We start from the raw sequence: 15,967 nt of genomic DNA, 5'->3' as shown, positions 1-15,967 counted from the left end.
CGCTTCCCAAGCCTTCTAAAAGCCAATTTTACAAATACTAAAAACTGCCTTCTACCAGGAGCCTAAATCATTTTAGATTCTCATTTAACCACCTCTAATTACATGATACTGGGTGGCAGCTAACCCATTTTTTATACATTAAAGAGTCTAGCCTGCAGTGAATAGGACCACACTCAATATTTTTTGGGGGATACCAAGCTCAGCTACTGGATTTGAATGGGGCATGCCTGAGTGGGGTCTGTGTGGTTTGTAACATGCATTGGAGCAATCTGGAAAATAACAAGAAATGATTCTAACAAAATTACTAAAAATCATTATAATGATCCTGTATGTAGAACTAAAGGCTGTGTTTTTGTGGGCCAAAACCTTGGAAAAAAAGGAGTACTTGAGCACAGGAAGATGTGCAGGTAAGAGCAGTGGGAAGGGCCTCAGGTGAAACAGGATTTCTCTGTGGGGTTGTGTGGTCAGACACGGCAGCTTCTGGTAGCGGTACTCAGTTCAGAAAGGGAAGATGATTTAAAGTATGGAGGACTTGCTAAGTTGAAACTTGTTAATAAATGGCTTGAATTTGTTACCTTGGAGTTCATATATACCACACCAGGACTCTTTCTGGTTAGGAGCATGTTGTATTTAAATGTTTGCACGTGTGAAACTGTCACCATTGAAGTGGGAAGTAGCCTCAAGGAGGTTTTCATCGAGAAGGTGAACTTCATTAAAACAAAAGTTTACTGCTTTTGTGGTGCCCAGTCCTTGTGTCTGTCTATCCAGGAGCAGTTTGGTGCCAAAAGCTTGCTTTCCTGTTTGCCCTTGTTGTCACAGCCAGCTGCCAGCCAGGCAGCACAAGGGGAAACGCTTCTCCTGGCACAGGTCAATGTATGAGCAGGAAACATCACAGAAAGATCTCACAATTAGGTAATGCGGAGTGAAAAATCACCTCAAGTTTTGCACTTGGCATAGTACACATTGACAGAATTCTGAGGATTTCCAGCCAACAGCCTTATGGCAAAGGATTTTGCAGGATGGTTGCGTTTTTCCTCTCTGACAAAAAGCCATGTGCCATCCACCATCTGCTGGTTACCGCCTTGCTTCCTGCCTTTGGAACTGCTTCCTTGGCTTGTAGAATGTCAGTTTATAATTGATATTGCATTTTTGAAATTTAATTTATTTTTCTCCTTACCTTTGATGATAAATGAGAAAAGGTATTTTTATATTTCTACTGCTGAGTATTCTGGCATCACCTTCTGTATAAATGAACATTTCATGTCTATTATTAAAGTGAGTAAAATTGGGCTTAAGATTATTCTGAGGGATGAAACATATTACAATTACTACATAAAATGGGTCTTAGACACGTAGTCCACCAGGATAGTTAAAGCAACACCCAAAATGAACCATAGATCCAAAAAAACCCCTAGAGGTTCCTAATAAGAAGTGTCATTGTAAATAATTAATGAGGCTCAGAACTGCAGCAACAAACAAGTGAACCATATCTCAAGTCTGTTTCAAGGTTACAAAATCTTAGAAACAAAACCTTTGCTGCTGAGTGTTTTGTTCAAACACAAACTAAGAACATAAGGGTGGCTCCCCATGCCAGATTTTTCTGGACCAACATCCTGTTCCCAGCAGTGAGTACCAGCAGATGCCTCAGAATGGCTAAGAATAGGAAAGGCATTTGTGAGGTTTGGTCTTAGTACCCCGCTGGACTCTACTTCTTACTTCAAAGTATCTTGAGCCAGATGCTGTTTCCATGTAATCTTTGGTGTATTCCTCTTCCAAATCTTTGTCCCATCTTCCTTTGGACCCGCAGAGAGTTGGATCCACATCATCCTTTATAAAGGAACTGTGCAAGCATCCTGCCTGGTGAGGCAGGAAATCACCTGTTTTCTTTTCAATCATTTTAATGGGGACTTTTTAAATAGTAAATTGACTCCAACATTTTTTAAATTCATCCCAATTTTCACCTTCTCTGGTGAGAGGGAAATGAGGAGCAGTGACAACACAGGAGAACAAAGAAGAGTTGCAATGACTGCAGAGCTGAACTGATGTTTGGCATTTCCATCCCTTACATTGTTCTCAGTACCAACTGGAAAATGGAGTGTTTAAATACAGCTCTCATAATCAAAGGTGGGACTCCATTAGTAGATGTCTACTTTCCTAAGTGGAGTTGTCTGGATCCCTGCTTTTAACCTTGTTTCCAAGTAAATGAAGTTTACAAGGATGTATTTCTCCCAACCCCCTTGCACATGTTCCTTCAGCTCTCTTCCACTGCCTTTGGTAACTTTTAACTTGCAGGGTAAATCTGGCAAAAATTGGAAGACAGAAGTCTAACAGATCAGTCAATTCTTGATGTATTTATTTTATCAACAGCTAAGATGATGAAAGAAGTAGGCAAAAGATGCTTCCATAGGTATTTGGTGTTCATTAGTTCTGTTCTTCATGGAATAACTTTTCTTCCTAGGCATTTTCTTTCTTTATCTTTCCTCTTTGACCTAGCATAAAATGTCAGCAAAATTCAAGTAAACTTTAGCAGGATTTGCAGTTCTTCCCTTGTACTTTACTGTGCCTACTGTCAGCCTGTGCTGATATTGCAAATAACATAGAGGCTTTTAGAATTTTGCTTTAGAATAGTTACATGAATAGAGGTAAATAAAAGAGAAATCATTTTTCCAATTAACTGATTGGAATATTGATTTTAAAATGATTTTCAGTTGTCATGGTGAAAGAGCTTATCCCTGTAATGTTTTGGACCATATGTTTAAAATTTGCTGTTACGTTGCTGATGCTTGTGTTGTTTAAGCTCCAGTCAGAAGCTGCCTCTTGCTGCAACTCTTTTAGGATAAAAAACTTGAAAACAAGTTGTGTTTGGCTTGGTTTTGCTCTGAGAACTGTTGTTGGCCAGCACTGTGTGTAAGGCTTTGCTCACCACCTTTTGGTTTGGGCTGGAGCTGTCTGAGGGAAGGAGCTGTGTCTCAGTTTGTGTGCAGAACACTGACTGTGTCCACAGCCCTATAGAAATAATATATATAAAAAATGCATATAATACATAATATATACAATAATATATATTTTATATAATTTGTGTATTTATATATATATGTGTGTGTGTGTGTGTGTGTTGATCTCATCAACACATATAAATATCTCAAAGGTGGGTGTCAGAGGATGTTGCTGGACACTTCAGCAGTGCCCAGCGACAGGACAAGGAGCAATGGGCATCAACTAAAACACAAATTCCCCCTCAACATGAGGAAGAACTTCATTCCATGGAGGGTGGTGGAGCCCAGGACAGGAGACGTCTCCATACCTGGAGATGGTGTGGAGTCTCCCTCTCTGGGGCTTATCACAGAGCTATGATACAGATGGATTTATCATTTATTTTGCTTAATTCAATATGACAATCCTTGTAAATGTTGAAGGATGGGATGCATGGTCCTGCTTGGCAGCTGATGTTGTAGAGCAGAAGAGCTTTTCTACCTCAGTGTCCACAGGGTCTTCAGAGGGAACCTGAGCAATCAGTCCCCTGGAGCAGCTTGAGATTCAGATCTAAGTCTACTGTCCAGAAATATTTGAACCAGGAGCAGTATTTGAAGCTGCTTGGGCTGTTGGCGTTAGGAGTGACACATTTACAGGGAAGCACTCTCAGTGTAGCTGTTGCCTTCACTTGACTGGCACTCCACAAAGGCAGTCAGACTGCTGAAATGCTGTGAAGTGACTCTGTGCCAAAGGCTCATGTTGTTGCTGAATATGAGTCTTAACTATTAATGTGTCTACACCTTGGGAAATGTTAATGGAGAGGTGTCTTGTAGTGAGAACAGTGAAGCTGGAAGGAGCAGGAATGTGTAATGAAAGGAAATGTGTGTGTGTGTGTGTGTGTGTGTGTGTGTTTAGAATATGAGGGAGGAAAGGTTTAAGGCTTGAGAAGTTAATGTTCCATCCCTTTTTGTGGAAGGTGGAATTAATGTTTCCAAAGTTTTTCCACTCTTAAGTGTTCCTGGAAGAGCAGGTTTACAGTATCAATTAGGAATACCAGAAATCAGCTGAAAGATAGAACTTTATGTGCATTTAATGTTTAAAAAATGGTCTATCCATAGAGGGAGAACAGGGGTTACAGGTACCATGGGCTCTCCATTGCCGAGAACTTTGGAAAGATTCTTCTGTAAGAATACTTTAATCAATGCAGGCATGTTTCATCCCATGTAGTCCTTTGGTCTGCGAGAAAGTTTAAACAGAAATCACCCCAAACCAAACCAAACAAGACCATACAAACCCAACTTACAGGGATCCACAGAGTACCATGCACAAAGGTGCTGCTTCTTTACAAAAGCACCATATTTCTAGAAGTTGGCAAAGTTATTTGCATTTATGTGAATGTGTTTGAAGTGACAGAACAAGATAGGATTTACCTTTTTCTTGTCTCCTAATACCTTGCCTAGTTCTTTGATGTGTTTGTTAAAAAACAATTAAGGTGTTTTATTCTCCTCTGAGTTAGATATATGCACACTGCACAGGATTTGTTGGAGCTTTTCCTGTTAGTGATCAGTCTTGAATTCAAATGGAGTTTATGTATATAGCTGCTGAGAATTAAGGTGGAGGTTCCAATGTCAAATTTCATATATTTTTAATATCATAATCAGCATGCATTTTGTTTGAAAATCAGTCATATGATAGAGGACTGTGTGGGTTCCATACACGGTTAAACTGACAGCCATAATCATTAAAAGCAGCTGCTTTTTCTGATATATTTGTTTCTTCCCCCCACATGCTCTTATAAGGAAAAATAGCACGGTAAAAAAAATGTTGCAGCTGTGGGTAACAAAACATTACCTCAGAATTTGGTGTGCTTCTTTTTATCTCCCAGGACTGAAAAATGCTGCAAATCAGAGAAAGTGTGTCATTATTGATCAGCTATTAAGTAGATAGGGCTTTTTCTTAACAGCAGCATTTTGATTTCGATGTCTGACTTGGCTTGACACAGCACTTTCCTGTTCATTATGTGTGTGTCTGGTCTGAATCCTCGTGTGTGCCGAGAGTTTCCTGAGCACAGAGTGCAGCCCCTGTGCTGAAGCAGCCCTGACAGCCAGCATTCCCACCAGCACCACTTGTGCTTCCCAGAAATGCTGGTGTTAAGTTCCTACATGGATAATTGCAGATCCCCTTCCTTTAATGACCTGATGCTTTTTTATTCACAAGGAGTTATGAGGAAACTTGTTTTGCAGGGGGCTGGGGCATGGGTCCCTCTGTTCCTGAGTATTTTTGCCCTTACTTCTGTCATTCTCTCCCTCAAAACTGTTTCCTGGTGCACTTTTGTTTCCAATCTCCACTATTTTTTCTCCTTTGATCTGTAAGGGGTGCTAAACCTCACTTGTAACTCCTTCCCCTGCTGCAGATTGCCAAATTGAATCCATTTGAACTACCTTCCTGCTCATATCTGTTTTCTGAAAGATTTTCATCACTGCCTGGATGGTGCATTCTTGAAATTCAGCCCAAGGAACCAGTTCTTCATGTAGCATTTTGGGGATTATATATTAAAAAATGCATAAGCCATAAATCTCTTTTTGTGATTCACAACAGTGGCAGTGAATGTTTCCCTCTGAATCAATTGCAGATTTCATCAGTCCCACTTTATACCTGACTCTGAATTTATTTTAAGCTCTTATTTCATAAATGTATAAGGGCTGTGATAATTTGTCATTTCTCTAATTTTATCTACCTTCAGAAGTGAGATCTGGCTTATTAAAAGTGCAAGTGCTTCGTTAACAGAAGCACATTTATTCCTGACAGCTCAACAAAATTAGGGTCTCCTCCAAACCCCTACTCAGACTTCAAGCCTTTATGCTCTGGTATATGTGACAAAAGCTTCAGAATTATACCTGTGCAATGTTATAAAAAAATGTTGAGAGATTAATCTCTCAGAGCTTTGTCTTGGGCATGGGGGTGTAACTGCCTTAATGAATATTATAATGATATTTTCACAAAAAATAGCAACCTAAACCACAAGTGTTAAAACCGTCAAAAACTTGGGTAGGTGATCTTTCATAGTGGCAAGCTCCCCCTTAAGATCTATCAGGTAAATGATGCACATATTTCAAGCTGTCGTAGTAGCTACTTTTACCAAGCAATTTGGTGGACATCTATTGGAAAAGGAGGAAAGGGAGAATATAAAATAAAAGGGTTGACACCACAGGTTTCAGACCTTTTTTTTTAATAAACTCCAGCAGTGAATTAAATATCTCTGAGTGTACTCTTACTTGAAGTTTTACAATAGTGCTTAGGATCAACCCTTGAGCTGTTTTCAGTCCCCACAATTTTATATCCAGAGATTTGGAAGAAGGATTTCCACTGCCTGTGATAGGACCTTTGCCCTTATTCAAATAAAAGAGTTTATTGGGTCCCATAGGCAAGGTCATCTTATTGATGTTGCTCAGATAATGGCAGAAATTGGTCTGAAAACCTACAGCTTAACTATTTTTGACCTGTATTTTTGTGTATTATCCCCAAATATTTTTCCTGTGGTTTTTTTTTTTTTTTTGTGTGTGTTTTGGTTTGGTTTGGTTTGGTTTGGTTTAGTATGAAAACAATTGAAACAAATTTTTGCTTAGAAAATGAAAACCTCCCTTATTCCTAGGAGGGCTGCATCAATTTTTTCAATATTTTAAAAGAGTTTAGGATGAAGGCATTCTAGATGGATTCATCTAATTTTCATAGCTTGACAGGAATTATATTAGGAAGCCAAATTACAGGATACATGGATACATTTATGGCAGTGAAGCCCTGGGAGCTGTGAGTATGGCTTTGGAAATTAAGCCTCAGAAATCGGTTGGGAATTCTCTGAAGGGCTTATTGAACATTTGATCAAGTGAGATTCATGAATTTCCTACACTTGGATTTTCAGCAAATTCTTCTTGAGGTCATTTGATAAAAACTCCCAAGGAAGCAGAACTGTCCTGAATAAGAAAAGGATAGGAATCAAATGCCACTTTCAGCATGGAGAAATTAATTTCTGAGTCTCACAGGGATCTGTGCTGGGACCTGAGTTATTAAGATGATCTTGGAAACTGGGGAAGGGGATGAGGTGGATGAGTTTGCTAATTAGCCAGGGCAGTGAAAAGGAGCATGTGAAGGAGGACAGGAAAAGATTCCAGTCTCAACAATTGACTTGATGGTGAAGCAGCAGCTGAAAATCTGTGCAGGTGAACACAAAGTAAAGCACATGGGAAGAAATGGTCCTGAGATAAGAACTGATAATAGGTAAGAATGTGTCTAATTATCAGTACTGAGGAAGGAAATCTTGCAGCTACTGTGGCCAGTTTGCTGAAAATTTCTCTACAGTCGTGCCAAAGATGGTAATTAAATTGAAAGAACAGAGAATAAACCACGAAACAGTGCCATTGCATACCTTCCTTGGGTACCTGTTCCTTCCCTTTCAGCTGAAAGGGTGCTGAGAGAGATGGGAAATGTGCTCCAAGGGCTGGAATCACCTCTGCACAAGGAATGAGTTGGGGTCTTCGTCCTGGCAGTGGAACTGGACAGGGCCCTGTCCCACCACGGCTGGTGGCACACTTAGACATGGTGAAGGTGTACTCAGTGTTTGCTTTTAATCACAGTAGTAGAATTAGAAGCATGAAATGAAATGAAGTAAGGTATTTAAGACCCCAGAAGAGCTTTTCACACAAGGCATAATTAAATTTTGGAATTCATTGACATAAGAGATTGCGAGTGCCAAAGGTTTGCATATTTTCAAAAATCAATTACTCACAGGGGAAAAAAAATCCATGGATTCTTCTTGAGCACAAAGAAATCCTGAGCCACAGGCTAGGTCTGAGAGGGTTTAATAAGAGAATCACTCCACATGCTTTTTCTTACTGTTTTATTAAGAATCCCCTACTAGTTACATAAAATGTTACAGATGGACTCTTAGTCTGAAGCCATATGTCCATGCTTAAAGGAAACAGAATTATACTAGTTTATGTCTGAGATTTGGCAAAAAAAATCTGAGCTGAACTCTGTATTTTTCATTTATGTAATGTATCAATGACCCCAAGAGATGGTGAATATGTTGAAGTATTTATACAGAGTTAGAAAAAACAAAATTAGGATGCTTTTTAAAAATTAATTATATGTTGAAAATGGTATGAATTTGGGAAATTAGAAAATACTCTTCCCTTAATCTGTCTTGTTGTATTTTGAAAGCAGTCCTCTGGGCTTACGTTATTTTATTGATGAGCTCATAATAGGCTACAAAAAGTAGGAATTTATTTGAAAGCTGTATTTACTTTCCTGTGGGGGATAGGTACTTCCTATCTCCTTTTCTTTTGATAGAGTATTAATACACGGACACTTCATCTATAATGTGTCGGAAAACTGTGCACAGTAAAAATACGAATGTTTCCAAAGGTTGCTTTTGTTCATGTGTATTTTAAGGTAAAATCAACAACTGCAACTTAACCTGTCTTTCTAAGCAGAGTTAAATTATTTTGCCTGAAAATTCCTTACCTCTCTCCTGGCTCAAACCTGTTTCTTATTCCTCGAGCAGTGGCACCCAGCTGGTGACATCGAGCGGTGACACCACGGTGCGGATCTGGGACCTGTCCAGGCGCGGCTGCATCCTGACGCTGCGGGGCCATTCCCGCGCGGTGCGGGCCTGCTTCTGGCACTCCTGCGGGGACTTCGTGGCCTCTGCCTCCATGGATGGCACCAGCAAGATCTGGGATGTTAACAGGTATGGAGGCTCTGTGTTCACTAATTGATACCTTCATTAAGAACCAGGGTTGTGCTTTAGCTCCCTGTCGATTCGTGGAGTTCACTCGGAGAACACAGGGAAATTAAAGGCAGTGCTGGAAAAAACAGCCTCTGATGGGATTACTAGATAAAGGCTTTACTAAACAGGGAGCTGGGAAGGACTTCAATTAACACAGTGCCAAAATGGAAGTATTTGCTTTCACTTGGCATCCGTTATTCTTCATTGCTGGTTTTTTTTAAGGCAAGAGCTTTGTGGAACTTCAATATGTAATTTGAATAAGTAACTGAATAAGACTTTCAGTAAGTTTTCTATATACTGTTTCAAGCTCCTAAGTACACAACCTGGTTTAAGGTTAGCCAAGTGGAAATTTATTTTAGTCATTTTCTGTGTTTCAGCAAGGTGACTCCTGATTAATAAATCATCCTATACCTTCTTTATTATCCAGGCAAGTGCATTTTATGAAGGTGCTTTTAGAATATCAGTGAATTTGTGCTTACTGATTAATTAGTTCCTTAACTCTCTCCAGTTGTCTTCAGTTTTGATTAACTTAACACCTTAAAGAAATGGGATGGATTTATCTCTTTTCAAACTATCTCCTCTAGACTCCTGAATTACTGTACTGTACTAGGTCTGATTTTTAACAGCTGGATGTCATCCGTCCGCAGAGTCCTATAGGCATTTTCCCTGGTTCTTTATTATCCAGTCCTAATGGATTTTTCCATTTCCTATCGGTCTTTTTCTTCCCTTGCATTTGAATGAGATGAAATACTCCTTCAAGATTGTTGGCCACTGCAGGAGAAGAAGCTTCACTCAAAAAGCAAGGGAAAATTTCATCTTTTGTTCCTTTTTCCTAAATCCCTCCCGGCCTGCTGCAATTGCAGTGAGCCCTTAGTGGAGACTTTTCAAACTGTAATTCATCCAGATTTCACTGAGAGTTAATTAAAACTCTGTCTGTATCGGATTTCCAGTCTTGCTTTCAAACCATGAATTGAGGAAGCATTAAATGATATTAAAAATATTGTTTTCAAAATGGGATAACTAACCTATCCTTTCATGAATTATTCCAAATTATTTTGGTGAAAAAAAAACCTAGTTAAGGTTTGACAAAGTTCAAGCCAGCAGAGTGGTGGGTTTTAGAACAGAAATTGTCAGCCAGTTCTGAGAACAGATGATGCTTCCACCATCGCAGTAATAAGCATTAATGGTCAGTGTTTTCCTTAGAAACATGAACAGCAGAAATCTAACGTATTGTTGCCTCTTTTCTTAACCTGTTGTAGATTTCTAATGCTTTGATCATCTTTTATGGCATATTCATGACCTTTAAGAAATAATACTAAGAATAGCTTTAATTTGATGTCAGAATGGGTTTGAATTTGCATAGACAAAGGTTTGTTTAGACATTTGAAAATGCCTTCCCTACTGAGGAAGCTTTTGTAGTCAGAGGAATCAAAGCAAACCTTCACCACCAACCCATGGTGCCTCCCACTCACACTCATCACCAACTCCCATTTCTGCCTCCAGTCTATCTGAGCTGTGCTTTGGATGTGAAAATAAGAGAGTAACATCCCAGCCATGATGTGAAAGGCTGACTATCCATGTAGAATTATTGAAACATCAAAAATTATGCAAAATCTCAGTGGCTAAAGGCAGCAGGAAGTGGCATAAAAATGTGACATAGTCCGATTAAAATAAGGTGTATTCAGAGTAGGAAAAAAAAGCCCTCATGGGAGTTCTCACTGCTGGGTTTTTGATGTGTTGCCAGTAAAAGCCATGTGCTGGGGGCTGTTGCACTGCCTCAGTGCAAAGGCCAGGTGAGTTCTGCTGTGGCCAGTTCAGGTGAGTTTGTAGAGCTGTATGTGGTGTAGGCACTTAGTATGAAAAGAGGACTGCAGAAATGACAGACATTTGAAGAACTTCTCTAAAATGGGTTTGGTGACAAGATGTGGCTGTTTCGAGCCTAATCCATCCTGGTTCTGCAGAACACTCAGCTGCAGTTGGGCCTTGTGCCCGTGCTGGCTCATTCAAGTGGAAAATCAGTCTGTGCAGGATGTACGGCAAGATTTGGAAATAAGGGAAGGCTATGGACAGATGAATGAGCTGGTGGTTTCCACTGGCTTGTTAAATTGCTGCTGTTATATTTGGAGCTGTGCTACAAAAGAGCCTGCAGTGAGCCTGGGTTCGGCAGTGCTGATTGCTGAGCTACCTGGCCGAGTTTGCAGCACTGATCCAGCTGTTCCAGGGTGTCCCCTGTAATTGTGCCACGAGCTTGGCCAGCGGGGCTGGGCACCCCAGGAATGTGTGCCCTCCTCAGCCGCCCTGCCAGCCTGGGGCTGTGTGACAATAGGAACGTGGAGCAGGCTTTCTGTGGTTTATGATGCTTGGAGTGTTATTTTTCTCCCCAACCCTGCAGAACAGGTGCTCATCCAGGTGCCATCGTCAGCCTTCTCCCTCTCCAGGTGCCACAAGCTCTGAGCAGGGGACAGAGCCCAAGATAACGTTCTCGTGGGAGGATAATAATCAGTGATCACAGTTAATCTAGTGGTTTTATTCTTTCCACTAACAAGGAATTAAGATTTTTTAAATGAGAGCTGTCTTTCTTCCTTAATATTACATATTTGGATGGATGCCTGCTTTCAAATTGAATGGGCCTGGAAAGCAGCAGATTGTAGGGGAAGAAAAGCAAGAAGGATATCAAAGCTATCACTGCCACCTCTCTGAAAGAGATATGTTGTAAATAAATGCTACAAATAAAAATACATCCATTTCTGTAGTGGATGACAGTTATCTTCTTATTTCCAGCTTTCAAAAAGGCCACTTTTATACATTAGAAACATACTTTTCTATAAATGTTGCATTTGAAAAATATACATCATTCTCTGTAGTTGTAAGCTTGGTGTCAAGAAGCTGGGGAGGCTATTTGCTATCTTTTAGCACCAAAATCCAAGGTGCAATTTGCACAATCATCAAATCTGTTATTGGAGTCCAAAGAATACAAGATGCAACATCTCTTCAATAGGAAAATGTTGCCAGCAGTTTTGATAAATTACATAATTCTTTGCCAATGATAAGAAAATTCTGCCTACTAAATATTTGAATTTTGTTTTATTAGAACATGAAATATGCCTGGGGTTTTTGGTCGGTTTGGGGTTTTTTATTATTCACAAATGTTTTTCTTCTGTTTATACTGGAAGTTTCAATCATGTATCAAGCCACAAATGACATTCCTACCAGGAGGATAATATGAGGTAGCTTTTAGTAAACAATGTTCTTCTGGACAAGTTAGGTGCCTTCTATTTAAAGATACAATCTGAGTTTAAGAAATAAAACAGAAAGCAAACAAACGAAAATCCAAGCCACTTCCTTCTCCCTGGAAACACAGACACATGCTGAGACACAGCCATGATCCAAGCTACTGAAGGACTTGAGGGAGTCTGAGTTCTGGAGTTGGAACTTCCTGATGCATTCTTTGCTGGGAGAATTGGTTGCTTTTAAAGGAAATGAAAAAGAAAATGGTGTAACATCGGGAAGGGGAGTGCAGGGAAGAAAGGTAACTCATGTGCCTGCCATGGCTAAAAAAATTTAAACCAAAAAACAAAACAGCAAAACGGGCATATCTTGTACCTTCAAAATTATCCCCACTTCTTAATGATTATGGAAATAGGAAATTGGAGAAGAAAGGGAGAGGTTTATAATTTGTGACCAGGATCTTATTCAGTAGCATAGCTCAGGTTGAAAATATACAGCCAGTTATGTTCTAGCTCAGCAGGCAGTTGCAGGGGTGTTTTCTCAGACCATAAATTCAACACTGTCAAAGTCATTTTGGCAGGATTAATTTTAATTATCCAGTGGTAAATATCATCAGAGATTTACAGCCTGATCTCTGATATGCAAATCAAACTGAGCATCATATATCTCATGTAAACATAGGCAGTTGTTTAGCTTTGCAAACATATGCTCTACACTGAATGTTAAAGGCAAACATTGTTATTTATGCTTTGCGCTTGAGAAATTGTTTGCAGCAGTCAGAACAGTCAGAATTGGTTTTCTCCAGTTGATCCATTCTGTGCTCACTGAGCAGTTCTCCATTTTTCTCTGCTTTCTTTCACTAGTACAAAATATGTGGAATTAGGCCACCAAGAAATGCAATTGTGCTGTCTTGCAGCAGAGCCCAGGGTGAGGAAGTGTTTGTGGATTGGAGCCGTTTCTGGTTGCTGTTCCATGATCCATCACTCATTTGTTTTCCTTTTCCATTAACAGGGCAATTTTTGTCTACTCACGGAAATTTTTCCCATAATCAAATTTTATTTTAAAAATTTAAAACGTGTATTTACCTCAATCTTCAGTCATTTCTAGTGTCCATTGGTGCATTTGTTCAGGTGCCAATTTTAGAAGTAACTAATTGTGATTATTGTTAATTCTCCTGTACCTCCAGGATAGTGTCCTGTTACTGAGGTGTTAATAGATTCTTTTACTTATTTCCAAATATACAAAAAAAATTGCTGACACCTTTTGCTTCTCTGCAACAAGACAGGACATTTTCACTTCTTTGCCCAAGTGTCAGATGTGTCTGACATTAATTACTAGTTTATATAAATAATTCCTTCTTTTGCTCCTAAGCCTCTATTAAAATTCTTATCTCCTGTTGTGACTTCTCTCCACTTGGTATCTGCTGCTTATAGTTTTGTTTCTTCTCATAAGAAGCATTTAATTTTGGAAAATTTAGGGTTAGTATTTAAAGAAATCAAGCAGGGATGGATTTTGTTTAATTAGAAGTCCCTCGTCAGCTACAGCTTTCCTTGGAGTGACACCATGGAATGACACCATGCAAATACTGCATGTGTTTTATTAATACACATCTTGAGTGTGTGTACTGCAAGGCATGGTTAAGCTGATTTTAAACTGCAGTTATACTTTGGGGTGGAGTGGTTTATTCTCTAGTTTCACTAAATTGATAATTTAATGTTCCTGGAGTTGCCAAGTGGACTGGTCAAACTCTCTGCTTTGTATCATCAGATCCCAGGGTTTAGCCTGGCTTCTCCTGCCATCCTTGACATTCATACTCTGTTTCTTTTTCTTCCTTTTCCCTTAGGCGACGGACAGCTTTGAAATGCAATATTTACTCTCAGATTTGTAGGGTTTTTTCACCACACCAAATGCATCCGTATCAGGATCCTGTAAAATCTCCTCTGAAGGAACTCAGAGATTTTTCTTGTCTCAGAATGGAGCTATATTTTCACATTTTGAATCAGGATGAGTGTGCATAGCCAGTCCTTGTCCAAATACCCCATTTGAGGTTACACTTGTCTGACTGGCTGCTCAGTGGGACAGAAGCCACAAGCTCCTCTGGCCAGATCCCATGTTTAATTGATTCCAGTAAAAGTGGAGCTAATCTATTTTCAGAGAAGACAAATGTCCTCCAGGAAATTAGAAGGCAGGTAGAAGAACTCAGAGGAAATGTGGAAGGACCATTTTTGGGTAGTTTGTAATGTCTCTCCTGACAGCACAGCAGGAAATGCTTGCCATTTTGATAAAGGAGAATTCCCTTTGGAATCCTCCAAGGAGCACTGCAGAGACAAGCTGCTATTAATCCTTCAAATCAAAGCCAGGCCTATGCCCAAGTCTCCAAATTTATAATTATGCTACAATTCCATAACACATTTTTCAGGATCAGGAAAGTCTAAAACCTAGTTGTTATAATTCCCAGAGAGCCAGTTGTAAAAAATCAATTTGAAAATGCGAATTATCAGGGAAAAAATTACATTCAAAGCAGAGCTATTCAGTTAAGGGGAAGATATGGCTAAATCTACAGAATCCTGGACAAGATGAAGCTTGAAGTACAAAACTTTACAGGACGTGTAGCTTGAACTCCATGTTGTAAACTTAAATGACATTGTGGATTTAGTACGAGACAACATGCCTCAGTAATGAGAAACTGCAGGTCCCAAAGGCCAGAAGAATCTTAGCTGATTGCCATGGAATGCCTAAGCTGGGCAAGCCATACCATTATTTACATCTGGTGAAAGTAAACAAAGAGGTGAAGGGCTTTACTCGAGGCCATAGGGTGAGTTACTACTGAAGCCATCATTAAAACCCTGACTTTCCATTCCTTGGGGACGTCAACAATATGGCAAAATTAGTTTTCTTCAAATCTTCCTACTGGGTGAGAGGAACTAAAATCAGAATTGGATTTTCAGTAATAATATAGATCCATGAGAAATAGATGTTTATGTGATTATTAATGACTCTGTAAAACATGACAGGAGTTGTGTGACGTCTGCTGAAATATTTGTTCTGGTGGCTGTTGGCTACTGGTCTAGATAAATCCATGTTCTCTCTGGCTTTTACTGGAACCATCTGTGGCAATTTAGCCTGTGCACAGGAAGCATATTTGAAGATCTTAGTAGTTAAAGTGATAATTTTTTTTTTTTAAATTTAGAATATTTTTCCATTTTTTCCTAAAGCATTGAACACACAGAAATGTAAGTGCTTTGCTTTCTGATTTCTGCTGCTGGTCTTGAACTGCACAGCAGTTTTTGATTAATGGAGGGGGGAAAAAATCAAGTTACTACTTTATTTTTTAAAAAACTGAGGCTGAAAACGGAGCTGCTTTCTAAAATGTCTGAGTTCTGCAGATATTTCTAGGTAGGCTTACCCGAACGCTACCAGAGTTAGCTACATAGTATTTCTTTTATGGAAAGATAGTGGAGAAAGTTGCACTTGATTTACATAAATGAGTGTCTCATTTTCTGATCTCAGAAGTTTCCTTGCTGCCATTATTTCAGCATTCAATATGGCTTGGAAAAAACATACTAGATGCAATTGTTAGTGGGTTTTTATGTTCTAGCTGTCCTCCTTTAGCCCAGCCTCCCTAAATTCTGTGTTGTTGGCTGAGAGGCTCCTGTTGGACAGCAGGAAGCTTTATTTGAGCTGGTAAGGAAATGTGCTCCTCTGAAGTTGAGCACCTTTGTGCTTGGTGTCCCTCCCTTGTCCAAACACCTCCTGGATTCCCTGGCAGGTGCTTCAGGAGCAGGAGGAATGAGGGAGGTAAAACTGAGGCTTCCTTCCACCAAATCCTAACCAGAGCAGCTGGCAGGTCTGCAAAGCTGAGTCCACTTGGACTGTGTGCACTGGAGGAGGCTCAGGCGCTGCTTTTTTCTCTCTTTGACAATGTGCAAGATGAATTCTTTGTCTTAATTTGCAACTGTGCAGGTCCTATAACCATGGCTT

At 39.7% G+C, this 15,967-nt stretch overlaps 1 protein-coding gene across 3 annotated transcripts in view; it reads left to right on the top strand.

Annotated features, from left to right (window-relative positions):
- Positions 1–15,967, top strand: part of SPAG16 (sperm associated antigen 16) — a 359,782-nt gene that overhangs the window by 180,802 nt on the left and 163,013 nt on the right. For all 3 annotated transcript variants that reach the window (XM_048309624.1, XM_048309623.1, XM_048309625.1), the window contains one exon: positions 8,534–8,719. In XM_048309624.1, coding sequence (XP_048165581.1) covers positions 8,534–8,719 — 186 coding nt within the window. The remainder of the gene's footprint in view (positions 1–8,533; positions 8,720–15,967) is intronic.

This window comes from Corvus hawaiiensis, chromosome 7, assembly GCF_020740725.1.
Source record: "Corvus hawaiiensis isolate bCorHaw1 chromosome 7, bCorHaw1.pri.cur, whole genome shotgun sequence".
NCBI classification, from domain to species: Eukaryota; Metazoa; Chordata; class Aves; order Passeriformes; family Corvidae; genus Corvus; species Corvus hawaiiensis.
The sequence above is the reverse complement of the archived record's forward strand: the minus strand, read 5'-3'. Positions and strand labels throughout refer to the sequence as shown.